Below are 23,869 nucleotides of genomic sequence, written 5' to 3' on the forward strand. Positions count from 1 at the left end.
CTCTTCACGTCCATGCATTGAATTGAATTATCTCTTTTAAAACATTAATTCCTCAGTCAATTAACCTACATAAAGAAGATAAGGGTGCTTTTCTTTTACTTATCATTCTCTTTTGTTGCTCCTGTCCCCCATTTACCCTTTATCACGTCTTCTCTTTCCACTTCTCCCCTGCCTGCCCCTCTCTACAACCTCCCCCCAGCACACACACTTTCCCTTTTTTCTTTCTTTCTAGACCTACTTATAAACTTGCCATACTGACAATGGTTGTGAACTCAATCATTAAACAAGAAACTTGCCATATTAGTTTTTCTACACAATGATTTTAGGGGTTTCCTTTTTACTCCTCCTTGAGTCTGAGGTCACATTTCTTCCTCTTTAATTTAGCCCTTTCTTCTCTCTGATACTTGTTTTTAGAAGTTATACTTCTTTCTCCTTAAATGAATTTATTCCTGTAATTTTTCATACTCATGCTTTCCCTCTTGTAACTATTTCATCACTTCCCCCACCTTTCAAACTTGTGTTTTTCTCTTTGTAATTACACTTCTCTCACTTGTTTCTCTTCTCTCCAATTCCTCTCGTGGTGGTGGCAATCACAGAACTAAGAACGGTGTAATGATGATTAAGGCCAAATCTCTGAAGTAGCTTTATCCTTCATCTTAAGTAAAGGCCAAATTATATCCTGCTGTCTCCTCTTTCGGTGAATACCAGCGCTTATATAACAGCGTCATACTGAATGGCTTTGATTGAATCTGAAAAGGCCAAGCAACCTCTCCACTTCCTACTGAAAGATCACCCTCTCTCACTGAGATCAACACGTTTGCACTGTCTCCCTCTGTCACACCAGAACACACAATTTCTTCCAGCGTGCTGCCGGTTTCTCCTGACAGCCTCATAGCACCATTTGCTGATTGGAGCAGTTAAAGGCCCAATCGCTATCATGGGCCACTTGTCTCTGACATTTTAGTTGATTGCATTGTGCAGTCACTGGACACTTTCACTCGAGTAGTTGCAAGTAAAAATGCATCTTACAGTTTTTTCTCTCTCTTGAAATGTTATATTTTTAAACTCACCATTTCTAAAGAAATCCATCCATCAATCTAATTGTCTGTCCATTTGCTGATTATACTGTGAATGATTGGCTTTAATGCTGTCAAAGTGGAAAGAGTAGGTCATCTTATCTACTGTGTGTGTGTGTGTGTGTGTGTGTGTGTGTGTGTGTGTGTGTGTGTGTGTGTGTGTGTGTGTGTGTGTGTGCGCGTGCGCGTGTGTGTGTGTGTGTGCGTGCAGATACCTTTGCTTGTGCGTGGGTGTGTGTGTGTGTGTGTGATTGAATCTAGCATGCTAGGCGGCTCAGTAAATGAGGTGTGAAAGTAGCCTGCTCGTACGTAGCAATCAGTCAGGCTGGGATGAATGAAAGAGCAGTTGTCTATTAACCATCCTCTGCAGAGCTTATTTCAGTTCAACTAGAGTCATCAGATGTGCTGCTCACATTCAGTGGTCTGTTGCGCTAGCTTCACGTCACATTTTTTTTTGCTTGCATCATTCAAAACAACAACATTTAAAAACAATGCAACATTAAAAGCATTTGAGGCGAACGTGCAGGCTTACCTCTGCGTCGGCTGATATTATTCATACCCAGGACACAAGCATTCACACACATGAATACTCACTGACACACACTCATCTCTCACCTTCACACTCAGATATTCTCTCTAGCACAGCTGTATGGGCTGACACTCAAACACACCCTCTCAGACCATTTTCATTTTAATGAAGCCTTTGGGAGCCGCTCCACATTAGAGGCCTAATGTAGCATTGTGTGAGGGACCCGACACCAAATTAATTCTCATAGTCCCGCTATTCTGATGTTCCTCTGAATGATGAGACCGGACTCGCTGCGGGGAATTAATTTTTCTGATTTATTGTGGCGTAATATGAGTTTTAAATGATCACTTCCTATTTAAAACTGCTCTCTGTTGTGCACCAAAGTTTAAGGGATAATAGCAGTATAGTATTTTATGATTGACTTGTTTTACAATTTGAGTCACTAAAAACAAACGTCATACAGTCAGTCATCACAATAACGAAAATATATGTAAAAATACAAGATGCTTCATAGTACATAATTACCAATACATCATTTTTCTGAAAAGTCAGACGGCACACAGCACAATACAGTGTGCCTTTCAAAATGCTACGCATGCACATTAATGTCCCATTTTACTGTGCCATACACAGGTTCCATCTGCACTGTGTGGTGCAGCAGGCCTCCGTAAACCCTCCAGGGGAAATTGTGTGAAGTGTTTGAAACGTTGAATACCATTGGGAGTTCAGTTTCTCTATCTGCTGCGGAACACAGCTCCCACCGACTATGTTTGTGTGCGCCAGTGCACACACACAGGGACCTGACGTATTATCCTGGGAACGGCTTGTAGAATCATTTTCTCCCCAGACTCCCCTGGGTGAACCCTGCTAATACTCTTTAGCATGGGTTCGTCTGTGAGTGTGTGTGAATGCAGCTAGGTGCTACTTATTCTGAATTGGCTTCCGAACATTCACTTGAACCAGACTGTAACCCGTTCTGTCTGCGTGTTGCCACTCTTGGGAATCTGTCTGTGCTTGTGTGTTGTTGTGATGCAATCACAATTGTGTCCTCATCCAATAATACCATATACGAGGAAGAATGTGACATATACTAATATTGACAGAGGAGAAGATTTGATTAGTGTTTTCCCTACTAAGAATTGATGTAAAACCTTATCAACAATTTCAAATGTGTCGGCTTCAGAAACATTGTTTTGTCTAAATAAGTTAAACATTTCTTCCCCAACAATAGTTATAGTTTTCTTGATGCGAGTAGCTCCTCTACATCAAAGTTGATGTTTTGTTTGAAACAATAGTGTGTTTACTTTATTTTTTCACTTTTATGTGATTACCATTTAACAAATAGAAAGCTTGTAATTATTGTGTGGTTTGTCAACAGGTGTCTTTTGTTCTGGACAACATTATGAAAGATGTTTTGTGCAAATTATTTTTCTGTCAAGCCCTTCAATGTAGGATCCGACAGTATTATAATTCTGACACTCCCAAAAAGAAGACACACAGTTGCTGTGAAAAAACATTAATCAACGTGAAAATGTATAGTATGTTTATGTAATTGTTTGAACATATCTAACATGTCTTGACAGCATTTTCACTCAGTGTCATTGAGTTTTTATACATATAAATAAAAAATACATACAGTATAAAAGATACATTTTAAAAAGGCATACAGTATTTAACCTGGCTGAGTGAGAAAGTTACATAGAGCAACTTTTCCAATGACACTTTTTTTTTAACAAAAAGGTAAAATGAGCATTTAAGAATTAAGAAAGAAAATGTTTTAAAATCTTTTGTGTGGCATCTCTGCTTAATAAGTTATTAGCAACACTGACAGAGACAGCTGTATCCAAACACATCAGCAGTTACTGCCATCGACCAGTTTATGCAAACTCTCCAAAAATGGAGGAGATGAATAGCCGTAAAGCAGCGCAGAGAGCAAAGGATATCTTATACCGGGTAGAGATTTTATTCCTCAGTGAGACTGCATGGAGCCAAACTATCTTTCATCTGCTCTCGCTCTCTTTTTTTTTATGTTCTTTCTTATTCTTATCTGATTTGAGGCAGTAGATATTGGGTCCTTTGAGCTAAGCCAGTTAAGATATGTATTTGCTGGTTTATTTGAGCTGATCAACCAAAGATCAAAGGATTGTGTGAATGATAGAGATAGGCCCGTTGGGGGAGGGGCACGGAGTGAGAAACAATATTATACCGCTTTAAACACTGCAAAGGCATAAACAAAACAAAATCACCCCTTGCACAATTCTTGATTGATTCAAGCTTCTGAAATTGAGCTCTTTGCTGGATAGTTCATCCACCCCGGGAGCTGAGGCATTAAAGTGGCACTTTAATTTTGCCACTGGGCACCGCTGAGCGATATCTTCATCACGGCATCATTTTCACTTCAGACTCACTAAACTGTCTGTCAGCAGCAGTCAAACGTTGAAAAGGCCTCTACTCCACAGGGATCGGTAACAGGAGAGATGGTTATCGGTGTACGGTATAATCATTGGAGGATGGGATTCTCTCTGTCAGACAGACGCACACAAGATAAATGGCTTGTGTGAATGAAAAATCCTCCCTTTATAGATTAATCCAAGTTGCCATCAGCCGTGCCCTGCTACTCAAACTAGTGAGCCATCTGCAGAGACCTCCTTTACCCTTCCACCACACATTCATATATGCACACACCCACATACCCGATCTGTAGGCTCTGCTGGAGCCATTGGGTAGTTATCATTTTTGATTAATCTAATGAGACGGGAGCAGCATACACTGTAGAAGTATACATACTGAAGGGCAAGGCAGGTCAAAGCAATTTTTCATAAACTAAAATCTATGTGTAACGAGTAACGTATTCATATGTATAGACAGATACACAAATACAGTAACAAATCCGCTTTACAATAAGAATACCCTTATAAAGGGTTTACGAATAGTTTGTAATTCATTCACTAATTAGAGTGTGAACACTTCATAAATCATTAATAAGCTTTTATAAGACAAGAGATAAACAGGGCAACTGTGACCGGTTGCATATAAGTAGCCAATATAAGGCTTAGTCATTTTTCCAAATAGTGAGCCTGTGTCAATGTATGAAAACTAGGTTTATCAATGGTTCTTAATGATTAATAAACTGTTTACAACCTAATCAATAACCTAATTATAAACCCTTTATGCATCCATTATAAGGGTAGTCTTATTGTAAAGTGGTACCACAAATCCTTATACTGTGGTAATCAAAGTTCTGCAATTTTGTCAGTACGCAAGTTATATATAGACTGTAGCTTAAGTATAGCCTTACCTTAATGAACCTATTGTGACTGGCACACAATTATCATCAGGCAGACCTGCTGTTAGCTAATATATAAAGAAGGGGGCACCATATTGCCAAACCAGGTCCATTGTATGTACTCTAACCGAAATATGGACTATGGTTTGTTATAAATTAGAACTGCTGACTTTAATAGTTGGAGTGCTCAATTAGGTCTTATAGCACAGTGTACAAAGAGGTTGCACTTCAAACATTAAAAAAATAAAAATATCTAAGGCTTGAACCGCATAGTATCCCATAGATCTTTGTTTGTTCCTCCCTTCATTGCAATTCTGTGGATTTTCAAACATTTTGAAACACACTCAAATCAGAGTAACTTATAAGAACTTATAAATGCGTCCTCATGGGTACACAATCAATCTACTATTGTTTTACCTCTTTAAAGCTTTAAACACATGTAAGTGCATGTTCCTTTACACATTTTCCTTTCTCTCTCTCTCTCTCTTGCTCTCTCTCTCTCTCTCTATCCCACATACACACACACACACACACACAGACACACACACAGACATACTCACATGCAGCAAGCTGATTTCTGTCACCAATCAAGCTCCATTTTCAAACCAAATTAATTATTTCTAATTTGCTGCTTCTAGTGGTCAACCCCCTGCGGTGAGCTGCAACTGAGCTTTGTGTGTGTGTGTGTGTTTGCGCGTGAAGTAGGGAGCATTCTACAATAGATCTTAATTGAGAAGACGGACTGCAATCAGCATATTCTTGTAGGAAATCATTAAATCATTTCTTCCTCCCCTCTCTTTTTCTCTTTCTCCTTATGTGGTGATTAGCATGGTAATGATAGCATCCTGATTATGTCCATCAGAAAAAATCTGACATCTGTGGTCTCTCCAGTTCTATTACTGAGGAAATGAAAGTAGGAATGAAAAGAAATTGAAAAAAAAAACTGCAACTCTTCCAATTAACATGATGTATTAACATTCACATAACATCACTCCTGCACTGGTTTTGGTGAAAGGCTGAGACAAAACACATTTTAAAGTCTCATGTTGTTTCTAAAAAAATAACATGTTTTTACCTCCCCCTTCAATTCGGTTGGAGGCATACATGAGCTAAAGGGTTTCTGCTGAAAACCCTGAAGAAGCTAAAATTACAGATCTTAAAATTATGGGTATGATTACCTTAATTGGAAAATATCATTTTGTGTATTTCAGTTTAATCCTGAGGAGGAAGGCAGTTTTTTTACTGCAGTTCCTACACATTTCACCTTACAACCCCACTCCCGGAATAAACTGAACATCACTGTCTGATGTTTATCTGACGCCGGCGCTTGTTTGTATTAGTTTTACAAACATAACTTTAAACCTGAATTCTAGACACACTCATTGGGGTGAGCACATACTCTACAGTGCAGCAAGCACTTGTATGCCTCCTCAGTGAAAAAGCAAAGGTACCCAATGGCCAGAAAGAGTTTATTATTTTCTTCATGTTTATTTCTGAGATGTGGATCTCTATTCTTCAGTGAAAGCTCTTGGCTTTTTAGACATAAAGAACCCCTGCTGGTGCAGCCTTGACTCCTTGGACTTTTGATATAGTGGGTACACGATGAATTCTTCAAGACCCTTTTATTTATTTTTTCCAGTATGAGAGGCATAGAAAACACAGAGAAAAGAGGCAGTGTATTGAAGAAGGTCTTGAATGAAAAGAATGCATAACGCGTAAGGAATGTTAATGGAACCTTTATCCTATTTAAAGCTAGAAGCTATCATTCATCAGTAAGACATATTGCCTTTTCTTTCCATTTGCATTGACTTAATCACATAAAATACCTACAGAGCGTCCCTTTCTCACTTTAGATTCATAACTTCCATGGCTAATAGAAACCCTTTGTTCATAATGTCTGTCCTTTAGTCTGAGGATTGTCAACTATCATTAGTAACTTAAATGTTAATTATGATATGGTCCTTCAACAAACTATTAGTAATCTTATTTGAGTTTGCAGGTGGGAAAATAACCCTTAGGGCTTTTAAAGTTTTTGTCAAGCGATCAGCGTTGTGTAGTAATTAATCAAACACGATAAAAGGTTTAAATCAATTAAATGTAGTTTATTTCTTTGCTTTCTACATCATTCAGTTTGTTGGAAGGACGTTTGCGCCTTTAAACACATGCATTTTAAGATCAACAAATTACTGGTTGAGGAGTTGTAAAATAATGAATTTGCAACAGTAGTTAAGACCTAGACTCAAATATGTATCAGGGAATCAAGCTTGCACTTGTTCCCCCTATTGCCTTTCCCCTCCATGCATGTAACCCTTTTTCTATTTTTCCTCTTCTCTCTGTCTTTAGGAGATGGCTAAGATATTGAATCATCCGCGCGTCTATGGCTTCCTCCATGTTCCTGTGCAGTCGGCCTCAGACAGCGTTCTGATGGACATGAAGAGAGAGTATTGCATCGATGACTTCAAGAAGGTGGTGGACTTCCTCAAAGAGAAGTAAGGCAGGATGTGTCCTGATGTCACATTGTTTTTTCTCTCCATTCTTCAGATATTTAGCAGACCATTATGAATACGCTTTAGAGGAAAATTCACTAAGGTGTCTGTGTGTCCAGGCTCTCAGACAGGTGTTTGGAGAACATATTTTTGCCTCTCACTCTTCACTTTAACACTCATATAGGTGAGACTTGTACAACAGTATGAGTTGTTTTGCAAACTGTATTTCTTTCCTCATTCCTTACACTGCCAGTCATCTGTAATCACTTTCCTACACAATCAATTGTATAAATATATTTTTTTAAAGTTCATTAGCTAGACTTTTTGTTTGATGTACCACCTTAGATCAAACACATTTCAGCAGCAACATATAATTAATCAAGCATACACCATATATGCTTTTTACAAACAATGAAAGCAAGCTTCACTTTTATCTGCAAAGAAATGTACGTTTTTGAAAGAAGACATTGATGTGTAAACCTCTCTGTTGCTACGGTCTTTCCGTCTCATTTATCGGGGCATTGTTTTACAAGGTTACACATTTCAAACATGGATTTGAAAGAGAACTGAGTGCCGCACGCAAACTATGCTTTTCCAAAATAAACACACTGCCCCGAACACATGGAGCTTAACATGTGCTCTCCTGGTATGGATTAGTTACAGCCTCACCATATAAAAAAAGATATGCACATGGATTTGATCTTTGACAAATATAAGAATGATGCAAACTTAATCTTATCCTTTATGAAAGATAATCTGTCATGGAATTTGAGTTCAATTAATTAAGGCAGTGCATCTCAGCAGTAGTCAATAAATATAGAATTGTTGCTCCGATAATACGGATCCATATTAAAATGAGGTTGGATCACATTTCTGGCCTGAATCTCTAGGCTTTATTGTGTGATTTAGAAGCAAATATCTATATTCATGAAATGGTATGTATAAGCATGTTATTGCTCTTGCCAGATGATAACCTCTTATTTTAAAGGAAGTAATAATCTTCCATGGAATTAAATGACACAATGCATGTTTTGAGATTAGTACCGACTAAGGTATTTCCGCTTCCTTGCACTTTTCTCTGTTGAATGATGTTTCTCTCAATCCCATATATAAATATTATATAGTAACATCTATATGTTCCCATAGCAGTCTTGTGTTTTGATCTTGCTGATTAAATTCATTTTGTTCACGTAGAGCTTTCTCTAAGCAGATGAGATGCATGTACTGCAGCAATCAATAGATTTCATGTTCCTGCTTCATGTAGGTCAACAGTCAAGCCCATAGGCTTAAATATAAAATGTACAACTGGGTTAACAAGACTTTCATCTAGTTCACTGTACAGCTCTCCATTCGAAGTTTAGTGCATTTAACTGTATGGACAGTGTTTGTGCATCAGCCACTGTGTGAGGCAGTATATCTCCTTGTGATCACTCTGACACACTTTCTCTCCGTTTCTCATACCTTTTCTCCCCTCGTCTCCCACGCTGTCCTCCTCAACTCCCCTTTATATTCCCCTCTGGCACTGTGTAGAAACCCAACCTACCTCACCAGCTTGAAACACCCCTCTGTTCTTTTTGCTTTTCTTTTGTCTTGAGTTTCATAACACTTTCTGTTAACCCCCCCATTTATTTGTTAAAATAGCAATATATATAAGATTAAAACATCAGAATATGTACCATGCACAATCAACTGCTGTATTATCCTCTTCATTGGTTCGGATCTAATAGGATTGACATTTTATAAGAAGTAATAATTATTTCCCCCCCAAAAAATGTCTCATCAAATTTTTCAATTTGTGTGGATTTACAATATATCATAACTTTATCTGGAAAACAGCAGCCTCTCCTTGTTTTGTCCCATAAACGTATTTCAGTTGTGCTTTGCTCAAATGTGTTTATTATAGATGAAATATTAATTTGAAATATATGTGTAATGATAAATACTTGTTATGAAATGTTATGAATAGAATACTAAAGACTTTATATTTAAATTATTCTCTTTTTAAAATTTTTTATCCAGAGATTTCTTGTCTCTCAAGGGGCATCTTGAAAATGAACTGCAGTTTTTATTTTAGATTTTCTCTCTCTCCATCTGTCATTTTAGACTTGTTTCTTTCTTTGTCTTTGTGTTTATATGTGGGCGACAGGTCCATAGCTTGAAATAGGAATCATGTCTGTCCATCTTTCTCTCAGCACATGTTTTAGAACTGATTGGTCGCAGTGTGCGGTCAAATCCTTCCTTTTAAATTCCTTCTGAAGGGGCCTTGAGTTGAGGAGTGATAACACTGTGTTTGCTTTAACACTGACTCAGATGCTTATCTGTGTGTGTGTGTGTGTGTGTGTGTGTGTGTGTGTGTGTGTGTGTGTGTGTGTGTGTGTGTGTGTGTGTGTGTGTGTGTGTGTGTGTGTGTGTGTGTGTGTGTGTGTGTGTGTGTGTGTGTGTGTGTGTGTGTGTGTGTGTGTGTGTGGCAACTGTTTAGCCTGGAGATGAGGTGTGTACCCATCTCCAGTTGTTTTTTTAAGGAAAGGAAATTCAAACAAAGTGACACACAGAAACACACAACGTGTCATACGCAGAGTTTGTCACAAGATCTTGTTTACATAATCTGTCTGGCTACCCGTTTTTTTTCTTCTTTGTATACGTATGTGCGTGGTTACTCAACTTCTGGCTTCTGTTACTTCTAACACACACATGCTGACACACGGGTGATGTCTGTTGTGTGAAATCAATACCAGCACACATTTAATGGTCTGACCCATTTGGCTGCAGCAGTAAAAGCCGGGGTGCAATTCAGGGTCTGGGAGACACGCCAGGGCGCTGGACAAGCCAAAAAACACAACCACTTGGTGTGTGCATCTGTGTTTGTGTGTGTGATAGAGCTTGCAGGAGTGTGCATGTGTGAATCATAAACACACTTTCTTCTTTAGTTTAGAGAAAAGGTAGCAAAAGAGGAAGCCTTTAACATATAGTGTTTTTGTGTATGTTTCACTTTAGTAGCTTCTGTAGCAAGATTGATTAGAAAATACAAGCACTAACTTATGGTAGTAATTGTTATATTGTATTTATTTTTCTTATATATGTTGGGTAAGTTGTGTTCCTCCTCAAAAGTCTGGTTAATCGTATCTGTTGTTATCTCACCTTTACAGAAATAGTCAGTCAGGCTACATTGGCCTGTTTCTATCTTTTTTTCTTGCTCTGTTTAAAGCGTGTGGCCCCACACCATGCTCTCTGTGCAGTATTACATTAAGTGTTTTTACTGACTCACTCTACGTTTGGCACTGGAGCACTCATGCAAACAGAAACAACTCAAGGTGAACGGGGAAGTGTAAGTCTGAGTCTGAGAGAGCCAGACTTGCAGGTGACTGTTAATGTAGATTCTTACAATTAGTCCTTTGTTGGAGCCTTATAGAGTTCACCTTTTAAGAATGTGACAGACAGGGACCTTGTGCAGGTATGTGCGAGGTCAGAGCTTATCTGACTGACACACACAGCAGAAGACAAATGTATTTCTCTTTACAAAGAGCTTAATGCCACCAACACTGCAGAGGTCATCGGGGTTCAAACGCCTCTGGCCTTCCTTATCAGAGAAAACCAGTTCACACACATACAGAAACATGCACACACACATCAGACCTCCCTCCTTGACATCCTTCATTGCTGAGGATCTTGAACTCCATTATGTACTTAAATCAGCATTTAAGAGGCATATTCAAAGGTAGCTGATTGGTACTTTTCTTTATTTTTCTATTCTATTTTTGTTGTAATGTGTTTCTTTCCTGCGAGAGGTTTCGTGTTTTTGTGCGCTATAATATCGGCACTTTTAGGTACTCCTGAACCTGGAGGGAAGAAACAAATTAGAAACTAGGGCTGTCATAGCTGAGATTTTCTCTGCACGTTCATCGTGGCCAATTCACTACCAATATTATTGCTATTTCTATAAAAAAAATAACTAAAGAATACATTTTTGTTCTCTTAATTTCATATTTCAGTTTGGTAATTGTTTTTTAAAGAAACACTCAAACACTTTTTACTGGAAAGTAAAACAAATCCTAAGTCACAGTAATCAAGAATGTATTGTAATTTCCCCAGAAACCAACCAAACAGACTCTGGGGGCAATGAGAAGTTAATTTTTCACACTGATGACCAGAGGACAGCCTGTTCGAACGGTTTGATTTGTTCCACACTTCAACATGTATCGAGTTAAAAGGTCTGTAGAAGGTTGAATGCCCAAATCGCCTGTCAATTAAAACTCATTCATAGGTCCAACTCTAAAGGCAAACCAAGGCCTCTCTGACCTTTATTGGAACAAGTGCAGATGAACTGATAGAAGAAAATCAATTCTATGTTGCTTAAAATTGTGGACATTATGGAAGACACACTAGTTTATTTATACTGGGCTGCAGAACAAAGAAAATGCCACTGAAACAGTAAAGGCTGTTATAATACACTACGTTCTTTCCTTCTAGAAAAAGTACTCATCTTTATCCGAGAAAAAAAACATTAAATATACTCTTACTTTTTTTTGAATGACAACTCATTTTTCCAGTTTGTTAAAACTGAATTGTTTTCTCCCATGCATAATTTAAACAATCAGTAGAATAATTATTCCATTAAAATGGTTAATTTGTCCTTGTCCGCCAACATAGACCGTATTTCTACACCCTTTTCTCTCTGCCTGCTATCAATTAAAATCACATAATGAAGTACAGTCTTTATGCAATGATGTATGCAGAAAATCCGGTTATGGTGGAATAAGGCTGTTATAGAGTGATTGAACGTGGTCAGAGGATTTTCCACAGTTGTTACATAGTTTGCCATAATAACTGGGCTGATTCCCTCAACTATTCTCGAGGATTAAGTGTGTTTGATTCGCTGGGGCCAAAGATGAAACGCCTGGAAAAGAATATAATGCGTCTGTGGGTTGGGGGATGGTTCTGCATACGTGCAACGGAGCAGAATCTGGCAGAATTAATGTTGAACTTTGAGGTTAGTTGGGTTGAACAGGAAGGAGGGGTTATAAGCCATCATGTTACCAGCAAGGGATAGATGATAGGGGAGGGCCGGGCATCAATGTGGTGTCCCTCAGGGTGGTAAGTTGGTTCCTCTGGAGGTTATATGTTCCTGACCTCTGAAAAACCCTTTTAATCCCAGGCTATAGAGGTCTGTTTCCCAAAGAGACAAACTCACTCACATGTAAAAGGGAAAGCAACAATGATCCTGTCAAGCCCAAACCACAAAGCAGCACTTCTTTTATTAAGTCTATTATAGAAGTTTATACATTGTTAAGGGGATGTCCGGCTGTGGAGTTTTTACAGTTACTCCGTCAAAGAAATTAGTATTTTGGCAGGTCAACAGGTGATCAATCTGTGAGATCTCAGCAACTGACCAGTGTAATGACCCTTGGCCTCCAACATGACCTATAGGAACCCAACACTCCCCATCCAATCTCCATTTGAGAATTTGGTCACTGCTCTGTCGTGTTTAATTCCATTTCTTCTTTGGTTTAAGAATTTAAGATAAACAATATATTTTAACAGAAGCTTTGTGGGTTGTATAGACCACTTATTTTGTTATTCCTCTTTTGTTTATTTTAACCTTTTCATCCAACAGGTTGTGTGCAAAACATTGTTATGCAATTGTTTGACAAATTATCCACACTTACTGGAGAGGTTTGGTTTTATATTGTCTTTTAAATATAAAGATATATTACCGGAAAATTGTCTTTTTTCTCTCACTCAGGAAAAACGTTTAATACATACAAAATGCAACAGAGAGCCATAACTCTGAGTTCTCTGTGTTGTTCAGATTGTTTTTAGTCTGACTTTAAAGGCACAAGCTCTTATCTATGAAGTGAAAAGAACATTTTATCACTTCACACATTGTTAAATGTGCACCCTGGAGATTCATAAAGCTAATATTCTTAGCTTATATTCATACAACGGTTCAAATCTGGCTCTTGCCCCTACTGTTTTTTGTATTGCATGTCACCCCCTAAATGCCAAATGTCATAATCAATCCTTTTTGTTGTTTGATATGATAGAGTTGTTACTCACTTGCTCCAATCAATGGTTTGTTGTTATAAACACGGGCTGACTAGCACACTTAAACTGTTTATAAATAGCATGTTTGAAACCAAGATTATTGTGTTTTATACATTCCAAAAGAACTGAAAGTCATGTTTAATGACACAGTCCCGTGGATGGGGTGGTAGACAGCCATATGTCTTTAAAAAAGAGAAAACATTGCATTTACAACAAAGACAGTCAGTTGCTTATTTGTAGTCTCATTCAGTTAACTCCAAAAGACTCATATAGGTGACACATTTATTTATATTTGACATTGCATAGCTTGAATTTCACCATGGCTATCAGAAAATACTTTGTTTGGTATAACTCTTTGTGAAAAGCCTCTTAGGGTGTTTCGGTTGATGGAAAACAGTGGACATGTAATTGTAACCCTACTCCATAACTTTCCTAGATTTAAGTTTAAATATGTTCAGAACAATGTTTATCCAGAGACTTGGTCCTGTAAAGGTATTTGAAGGACATTTTTTTTACAAACTCTCAAGTCATAAAACATTCAAAAATTGATTTCTTAGACCTTTTAGTAGAAAAATACCTTTTTAAGTTGTTAGTAGTGTGTTGCAATCTCCAATGTGTTGGCAGAGGGAAGCTGGGTCTGTTGATATAATGTGTTGATGATAAACTTTCTGTCTGTGTGCATTTCTCAGTCTCTCTTGAGTGTGGCAACTGTTTCTCTCCAAACAAACAGCTCCAAGACAGTACCGTTTGTGTGGTTGTGTGTGTGTCTTTGTCTTTATACACGTGTTAGTCATCTCTATTAGTCACGAGGAGTGACAGGGATATATCAAACCTCCCTGGGTTACGGCAGGACACATGCATCAGTAGCGTGACTGCACCATGTGTGCAATGTGGAGCCAGTCTCTCGCTTTGTTGTTGCTCGTTTGTTGTTGAAGACATACCTTCATTAGTTTACACACATGCACTCAAACACTTAAAGGGTTTAAGGTATCAGCCAGGGCTAATGTTTCACTTGAATAGTTGGTGGGAGGGAAGGCAGCTCCCTGGAGGCATTGAAAAAAAAAAAAAAGATAAGACAAGTGAGGGGAAAGAAGAGAGGGAAAGAAGAGAGGGAATGAGAGGCGGGAAGAGAGAGCGGTGAGCAAGGCAGGTTTGCTGCAATAACCTGCCACACTGGTGGGACTTTCCAACACCCCCCCCTCCTCTCTTCTCTCTTTTCCTTCCAGCTGATGATTCAGCAAGTAAACCCAATAAAGCAGCAAGGGTTTCTGTCAGTGTTTTGACTTTCAGTCTTTGATTTCAACCCCTTATTTAGCCACACAGCTAAAATAGAACATAAACAGCAAACAGCTAGGTTTAGTCATAGCAGCGAACGTCTCTCACACATAAACACCCACATTTGAGTGTTTAAAAAGCGTCAGTCAGCAGCTCCACTAAGCTTCCCCCCCCCCCCCCCCCATATTATCCTCAAATGCTTGGAAGATTTACACTCATAGACATCTGTGTACAGATCTACATAATGAACCTATTTTTTATTTATTTATTTAATAGTATATTTATATCAGTTTAAAGACAGATTCAGACATGCATTTTAAGGACTGACAGCATAGAAGGTTGTAACTATAGACGAGTAGTTTGTACAAAGTGTGGAAGGTGAATGGAAGAGCTGTCTATCGTAGAGACAGGGGGAAATGCATGATCAATGTATCAAATTTGGATTTTATGGCTCCATTAACGGCACAACAAGTTCATGCATGCATCAAAGTATTATTCCAGAAACCTTTATAAGTATTGGTACCTGGGAAGATTTTTTTTTTGGGCCACACATGAAGTAGTTTCACTGATTAAGACATGATTTATTGTATAACAATGTACCCTGCGCAAAATTTAAAATGTATAACGCACAAAACTCACTAGTAAGATGTCCTGAAACAGCAGTACGTTGTTCTGCTGATGTAACTTCCACCCTGCTGTTAAAACTGTTGGCAGCTGGGTAACTTTTATACCAGCTGACTTTACCTGTTAAACTTGTCGAACAATAACTTCTATATTTTTCCAGCGTATCTTGAAAATGTTTACGTGTTGACTCTCAAAGCATTTGGTGACAAATTAATGTTGCCAGTATATACGTCTATGTAGCCCAGCCTCCTCCCACACAGACACAAACAAACTCAGAACTGTTTCCAGATTGTGGTATGGGAATAGTATTTATCAGTGTTTGTCTTCTTGTTAATGTGTGTTTGTGTATAGAAGGGATTTAATCCAGAAAGGAGTGAAAAGGGGAGAGAGCTTTCCTGGCTATAAACTTGGCCGTGTGTGTCAATGAGTCTGGCGTTGTGAATTGGCTCAGTTTAAATAACAGGAAACTAGCAGAGAACGAGTCATTAACTTCGCAACATGCTGAAACTAAAGGGTGTGTGTGTGAGAGCACCTGAGAAAGAGAAACGCTTTGTGGATGATGAATCTTGGCAGTTTCTAACACATCCCTGTCTTATTGACACTTCCTCTGGATTATACCATATTTCATTCCCACAAACCACAAACACACTCACACACACAGGATATGTACAGTTTCACTATAATTATAGAAGTGTTCCTTCATTAAGTAGTGTTAATTTATTATTAGGCCTCTCAGACCACATTGTCTATCCTTCCTGTCTCAAGAAAGAACTGAACACACACAAACTGAATGACAGAACCATGACTGCTCTGACAGGCATCTTCAAAACATGTCAGAGCAGCATTGAAACTCAATGCCTCACAGTGGTCACAAAGAGCAGGTGGCAAAACAATCCAACCATGACAGATTACTTTAGAACAAACAGGGTGTTTTCTGTAATACTCTTAACCCGTTTGATTTAAAGGCCAACTTCACTCTGTTTTTTTTGTTCATTGTCAGCTTGTCTTTTTCGCGATGAATTAGAAGTTCGGAAGACATCACAGAAGTGTTCAGTCAATATTGTCCTTTAGTAACTGACTGTAGCTTATCATTGTCATTTTTATCATTGAAATGCTTTAATGTGACTTTGACTCATGAGCCTCAAGGTTATCTGTGCCCCTGAAAGACTGAAGTCATGTTTGAGTTAACAGATATCCTCACTTGTTACACATTTTCTTTATTTGATTAATATATTTATTTTATTTTTCACTCAAACAAAGCAATTGTGTACACTTGTATGGGAAAGTACATTTAGTTATTTCCCACCCACAAAATCCGCAAATAGAAACAGAATGAGATCACCATGAGACTGTTTGTTCTCATTTTGTTGAGTTAGATTGTTCTACCTCTGATTTCAGAAGACTTGTTCCATTAAGGTTCTCTTTTGTCATAGTTATACATGGCGTAAATTACTTTTGGCTTCATACAACATGAAATATATCTACTGCAACTGGAGTTTGGTTATGGGTTTGTTCCGAAGGCCATCAATGTTTTACAGATTACACTTAGAATGCTAACAACCACATCTTCATAAGTGTGTGTGAGTAGAATTTAGGTAATGTGGTGTTAAAATGTAAACAACCTCTCGCAGGCATAATGGAAAGTCATGTAACAAGGCATTAAAGTGTTAACTTCCATGTGCTAACACCCTCCCAGTGCACACACATGCACACACGCAAGGTCAGATGATACTTGGGTACATGTAAGAACACAGTCATGTTTCAGCCTCTGACTCACCTTTCATTATCTCTCTGTCTCTCTCCTCTCATATTGCTCTCGTTTTTGACTCACCCAGCCTTTCAAAGCTCATTTTCTCCCACACAGTTTCACTCACAGCGAAAGGACAATACTCTGTCTGTCTCTGTTTCGCTACCTGTGTTGTTTCTGCGGTGTGTTCTGCTGTTGTCTGCAGGGAGGGAAAGGTGCCGCCAAAATAATGAACTTGAAGGTCAGGTAATGTTTAGAAGTGTTAGCTATTAAACCCTACGAAATGCCCTCGTACCCCATACCACTTTGGTTAATCTACTGTTAGATTAGTTAGCAGTTATGCCACTTCTAGACTGTAACCTGAGGGCAGTTAGACTTGTGTGCTTCTAACAGCTGATGCAGACCTTTGCTACAGAATGCAATCTTACACATATATAATCATTTAGAAGAAAGTGTTTTAAATAACTCTTATATCATAATTATAATAACGACTTTCTTTTGTCTCAGTAGTATATAATGTCAACATCCAGTTACTTACGTTTTACTAAAATGATTTTATTTCTTAGGTTTTTTTGTTGTTATTTTTCAATTAAACAGAAATGAAGTGACTTTTGTGGTAAAAACATGCATGTATTTTTTCTTATTCTTATCAAGTTTATGGTAAATGAAAAGTCAAAGTTCCCCCTGATTGACAAATTCTCAATGTCAGTTTGTGTTGCCAGTTTTTTAACTAATCGTCCTTAAGACATTTAAAGTCGTTCTTAAGTAGCTAATTTTACGTGAGACACATAAAAGCGGCACTAATTGATTCCCTGACAGGTTCTTCCTCACTCTCAAGAAAAGCCCATATGATGCTGTTATTGGGCTCTAGTGACTATAAGCTTAATGATTCATAAAATGATTAGTTAGTTAAAAGTAATTAGTCAGTTAATTACCTGTCTAACAGAAAACAACCAACTTCAGCATCAATCAAAGGCCTTCTATATTCTACACAGTGCTCAGCCTGTTTTCCTCTGCCACTCCTCTCAAATTGTCATGCCTTTGATTTAATTGTCTCTATTTAGTCCTAACTGTGTCTAACATCGAGATAATAACCAAGACTGCTCATAGGAGACTTGTTTGTTAGCAGCCTCCTATCAAAACATGTAGCAGCTTCAGTATGCCATTCCAACGTTTCTCCTGTTGCGTGTTAGATGGTCTGAACTCAGTGTTAAACTAAAAAGAAAAATATATATACATCTCCGGCAAAAATTAAGAGACACTCCAAATTGTTCCAAATCTCTAAATGTATGGCAGCCATTCCAGTGTCTGTTGAATTCCAACACAGAGAAAAATTGTCATTAGTTTATAGAAAATAATTTAACTGAAAGACATACCTATAAATAATAAAAGAAGAAAAAATGATAATGCTGAAGTGGTCTCTTAATTTTTTCCGCGGCTGTATATATTATATTGGTTCTTTATTTTCTGTAGTCCCAAATACTGCCTTTAACTTCCAATGATCTATTTTAATAGAGACGTAATTCTTCCTCACTTTAAAAATGTCTCTTTTAATCGATCATCTGTCTCCGGCATTTTGGAACATCCACTTATATCTCCTTCTTTACAAAAAAGAATTGGATGTGTCTATTTCCTTAACTCAGCTTTGCCATTAACAATATTTCTATCTGGCTGGCTGCTTGATGGAGAGAGTGTGAAAACCCTACACTCAAAGCAAGCCCAGCAATCATTTGATTCTGGTGAGGCTTTTATGTCCAGCATTTATCCGGTGCTTTGATGTTATCCATATCTCTTCAGGTCAGCCCGACACACCGAGACTGAATGATGAATAATATACTGCGGCGATGTCAATGAAGGTTGCTTTAAATTGAAATAAAGTGCAAAGGGACAGTCATTTGAACGCCCGGCAAGACACGGTCATTCCTGTGCACTGCAGCCCTTCTTAAGCACATATATATATATATATATATATATAAATAAATGTGTGTATAAAATAAGAGCTTCTGTAAGTGTGAGTGTGTGCATCAGTGTGTAAGTGCGTGGATGGATTTGTGGTGTCTGTTATTACTCCTCCCTCAGACTAATGAAATGTGTATGTGTGTGTTCTCATTACCCTTCTCCAGGGCTAATGAAGTATGTGTGTGTGTACGCATGTGTAAGTGTGTGTGTGTGTGTGTGTTAAATTGAACTGCAGTTCTGCTCTGCTGTGTTCAGGCTGTTTCATTAAATGATAAAGTTTACTGATGACTCCAGTGGGATCATTATTTACTTGGCTCTCCATTCATTCCCCAGCATACACCTCGATCTTTACAAATGACCTGCTCCACAGAAAGATAGAGGTTATTTTCACTGCAGGTTCAGAGACAAATGACTCCGTATCTGCTTACCGCATAGCCGGCATGTTTACACACCCTATGTGGACTTATATCCAATATCACTGAGTTGTTTTCCTATTTCAAAGAAAAAGATAGACTTTGCATAAAGACGCACCATTATAAAAATAAACTGAAAATCATTACCTCGGCTCTAAAATGCACAAGAGATTTTAATTGCTATTTTTAAAAGTTCTAAAATGAACTATCTAATAAGAAACTATGATTACGGGAGAAAGATGAGGCTAAAAAGAGACTCAATAAGGTTTTGCATGTGTGTTTGTGTGGATGTGTAGGATTTTCACATATATAAGTATAATACAAACATTCCAAACTCAAATTTCCCCCAAGATCGACTGAGAGAAAGCAGGGGGTTTAAGTAGAGACACAGCAAGAGATGCAGGTTGAGAAAGTCTCTCTGACAGTTTGACAGCTACTCTCAGGCAAACTGAAGCCTTCACCTGTCTCAGTCTGCCTCTTAACCAATCATTTGTCTGTCACCTCTTTATTCCCTAGCATATGACAGGCAGCTTTTGCTTCCTTTGCATCCTTCACTCGTTGAATCACTTCAGGGCAAAATTCCAGACTGCAACAACCAACTTACCCCTATACTCATTGCATTACATGTTTCTTTTTTTTTTCAGTTTTTTGTCTAATATTCATCCCAGCTTCATTGTAGACAGGAAACTTTACTTATTCGTAACATCTGTGTTTATGACTGTTAACCTTTCTAAAGTCTGGCCAATAGTGGTGCTTCAAACTGTTTGAGTTCATGGTATCTGTCATGTAGGGATTCAGAGCCATTGAGCTATTGATTGGAAACATTGTTTGGCTGTACAGCTTTAATCCGTCTGAATCCTCCTGTTATCGGGCCAGTCACCTGGCCACTCTTCAACCAGTTCTGACAGTCCCTTCCTTCATCTTTGATGGTGAAAATGGTTGAGGAAAGTACCAAGCAAACCTCTTTCTCTCTCTCTCTGTCGCTGTAAATTGAGCCGCTTCATGACAGTGCCATTACCTCCAGATGTCACGGCTAAATCAAACACTTAAGTGTCTGAGTGATTACTCCTACACTCCTCACAAGTGTCCTTATTCTTCTTCCGCCTTTCTTACGTTCCTTCTGTCTCTCCTTTAGCAGGAAATCATTGTCTGTTAACTACATTGTACGGTGTGCATGAGCTGTTCTTCATTTTGTTCATTTACATAAAAAAAGAAATGCATTCACAGAGTATAGTGATTTTGCAATGAGGGTGGAGAACCAACCCTCTGAACAAACTACAGAAAACAAGTCACACAGACAGCTGTTTATTGAACCTCACCCACACGTTTCCATTAAGTGTGTTTCTGGCAGCAGTAATGCTTAACATTACACATGTGATGGTCCAATGTGAAGGATCTTGAGGTTTGTATCACAGCTTCAACATAAGTGTAGTCTCAGTAAATCGATGCACATGAAGACATGGTTGAAAATTATTGTGCAAGACCTTCTGATTTTTAGAGCCACTTTAACTTTTCAAACTAGTTTTTTAAGTCAGACCAAGTAGCAGTAAAAGGCCCCCTGCCTTTGACAGCATTTTGAAGAAACTATTTCTATATGCACAATTCACAGAGGTTGTTTTGATCATGCATCGCAATGCTTTTTGTTCTAAGAAGTGATCTGGCAAATGGACACATAGGTGGGCCTAAGCAGTTGTAACCTTTGGGATATCAGGGGATGACCTTGAGTGTCAGTATTAGTGAGCACAGATGGCTCCTATTTGAAACTAACATTTATCCTCTTTACACTTCCCCACATAGGCATTGATTACTGTATGTCTGACTTAATTTTCACTCAATATGTTGTGGATCTGTTATCTTCAAACTTTAGTCCTAGTAGAATTTGTTTTCTGTCTCACCCCAGCTGCTGCTCTAAACCCATCAGATTACTTGTTAATGTGATTTTATTTATGAGTTCCCACAAGACGGCAACTTTCCGAAGTTTCTGCGTTTGACGACAAAGTTACCCGTAGCACATCTTTTCCTCTCTCTACATTTCACCACGTCTCTTTCTCTGTCTCTCTTCCTTCACCGTCCGACTCCTACGCTACAGCGGCCCCACGGTGCCACACATTATCATTTCTGAGAACACACACACTGCAGCACAGATGGGTTGCATGGTCTCTTTCCGACAGATGAATAGGTAAATATTTACCTTCCCAGATTGTCTTTCTTCCACTCTCCTCCTTCCATCACTTCCTCTCTACACCTCCGTGCCACACTCATCTTTTTTTTTCTTGCTGTTGTTTCTCAGGGCTCTTCTGTCCCAATGGTGTCGCCTTCATCTTATCACGGGGGCTGCTCACAGGCATCTGTTGTGCAAACACGCTTGCCTACACATGCACATATTTTGAATATATGATGAAGAGGATGGCTGCATGTATATGGAAGCTCATTCCTGATGTGTGCATGTATGAGGGCCTAAGCAAACAAAGAGTTGATAATAATTATCCCGAAGACAATTGCGTGTTTTATGAAGCTTAATTCAACCCGTTGAGGCAGATGGGGCAATGCCTTCTTATCTTGAGTTTTAATTAAAATTCTGTATTCTCCTATGAACACATTATTCCTGTGTAAATGCTAACTCCGACTGGAAGCACATTAAGGCTAATGGAGGCCAGTGTCTTCAGGGATGAGGTCTTTTTCCCTCCATGGGGAAGGAGAAGAAGTGACAGGAACAAAGCACACACACAAACACAAACATCTTTCCCTGCCCTATTATCGCTTCTAATTTAGGGGCCTCGGGGGCTGTGTTGTGTTTTGATTCTGAAGTACATGTTGACATTGCAGCATTAGCCATGAGGTCAGTGATTGACTGCTAGATGTAAAAATGCGTCCATCCTCCCTTTGTCCTACAGGTTGGTATTCAACACATTTAGTTTACTTTCCATTAAAACAGATCATTCATAGTCTCAGACATGGTTAAAAGAGAGAACTAATTAAAGGTAGCTTCTACAGCTATATCTTTTAGGAGGCATTTACAGAAGAGGTGATGAACAATGGGCACTATAATCTATCCTCTTTACATAACTGCTGTCATAAAATGTTACGCCACAAAAAGAAATCCCCACAGCGTCTTGTGTTAATTAGTTTCTTTTTACATATTGATAAACTGTGATGTCCCCCTCTTTCTTTTTTTACTCTATATTCAACAGTTGTACGTGAAATTATTCTTACTCCTAGTATTTTTCTTTGTCTCTACGTTAGGCGCATTGCTTTTTCTTCCTTTTGATTAATTATACCATTTCTGATATCACTCTCCGATCAATACTAACCATTGTGAACTGTTTCTCCATGCCTCACTGACAGATAATATCTCATTTTACGTATTATGTCTGTTTATCTCCTTTTCACACACAAGAAGACTCATCAGTCTTTGGTTATTTATAATCTCAGTTACTTTTGCTTCTGTTTATTGATTAGATAACTCATGTTTCTTAAAACATATAATAGGTATGTTGTGAATGATATTTCCCGGATTAGTGTGATGATGCCCCACATACATTAGAATACCGGGGTTTTCTTAGACTGTATCTTCCTGTTTTTCCAACTCAAAACTCTGAAATTAAAGGCTTTTTTTACATGTAAGTGTATGAATGTGACACAAATGTTATCCACTGTTTAAATCATGTCCAGTACTTACTGACAAAAGTTAATACCAGACAAGATAGAGTCCTGTTTTTTCATTTTTTAAGTTGTAAGGTCCCTCTTTGTGCATCAGTTTAATTGAAAGCTAGTTGATCTGTCGTCTTGACTTTCACTTTTTCCGTCTCCGTGTCTCTGCCGCTCTGTTTCTCACATTCTCAGTTGTTGAAAGGTGAGCAATAACAAGATATATTTCTCCTCTCCCATTTTAACAAGGAGAGTGGTTCTTGTTCATTAGTATCGCACATCACACCTCCATCACCCTTAGATCTGGGAGAGACAGAGGTGTCAAAATGACAGTGTGTGTGCCCATGTTCGTTCCCTCTCAGCCTCCACCTTAGGAAAATCCACAAAAGTCAATTCACACCAGTCTCTCTCCCTGCTATTTAGCTCAGAATCCTATCTCTGTGTGTTACTTTGCACCCCTGGCCTGAATTGTACAATTCTTCCAGCAATGGTGTACTTGTTCTTAGTGTTTCCTAGTAAAGGAGAAAGAAATACTGGCTACTAGTATACCAACTCACCACTTCTACCACCACAGGGCCATGCAAATTGGATATGCAAGCCCTGGAGAGATAAAACAGATTGTATATCTATTAAGGCTAAGAAGAAATGTGCTTGTTTGTTTGGATTGTTAATTTAATTCACTTCCCTTCCTAGTCTTTTCTTTCATCCCTGTAGGACAAGAATGTTTGTATGTGATTAGATTTGATGGGCTGCACCAATTGTATTTAAAGTGGCCTACACAATG

General features: G+C 38.4%; 1 protein-coding gene across 2 annotated transcripts in view; it reads left to right on the forward strand.

Annotated features, from left to right (window-relative positions):
- The window catches only part of cdkal1 (CDK5 regulatory subunit associated protein 1-like 1), a 202,282-nt gene that overhangs the window by 110,702 nt on the left and 67,711 nt on the right, over window positions 1-23,869 (forward strand). For both annotated transcript variants that reach the window (XM_063880271.1, XM_063880270.1), the window contains exon 10: window positions 7,235-7,380. In XM_063880271.1, coding sequence (XP_063736341.1) covers window positions 7,235-7,380 — 146 coding nt within the window. The remainder of the gene's footprint in view (window positions 1-7,234; window positions 7,381-23,869) is intronic.

Source organism: Eleginops maclovinus, chromosome 3 (assembly GCF_036324505.1).
Source record: "Eleginops maclovinus isolate JMC-PN-2008 ecotype Puerto Natales chromosome 3, JC_Emac_rtc_rv5, whole genome shotgun sequence".
Classification (NCBI taxonomy): domain Eukaryota; kingdom Metazoa; phylum Chordata; class Actinopteri; order Perciformes; family Eleginopidae; genus Eleginops; species Eleginops maclovinus.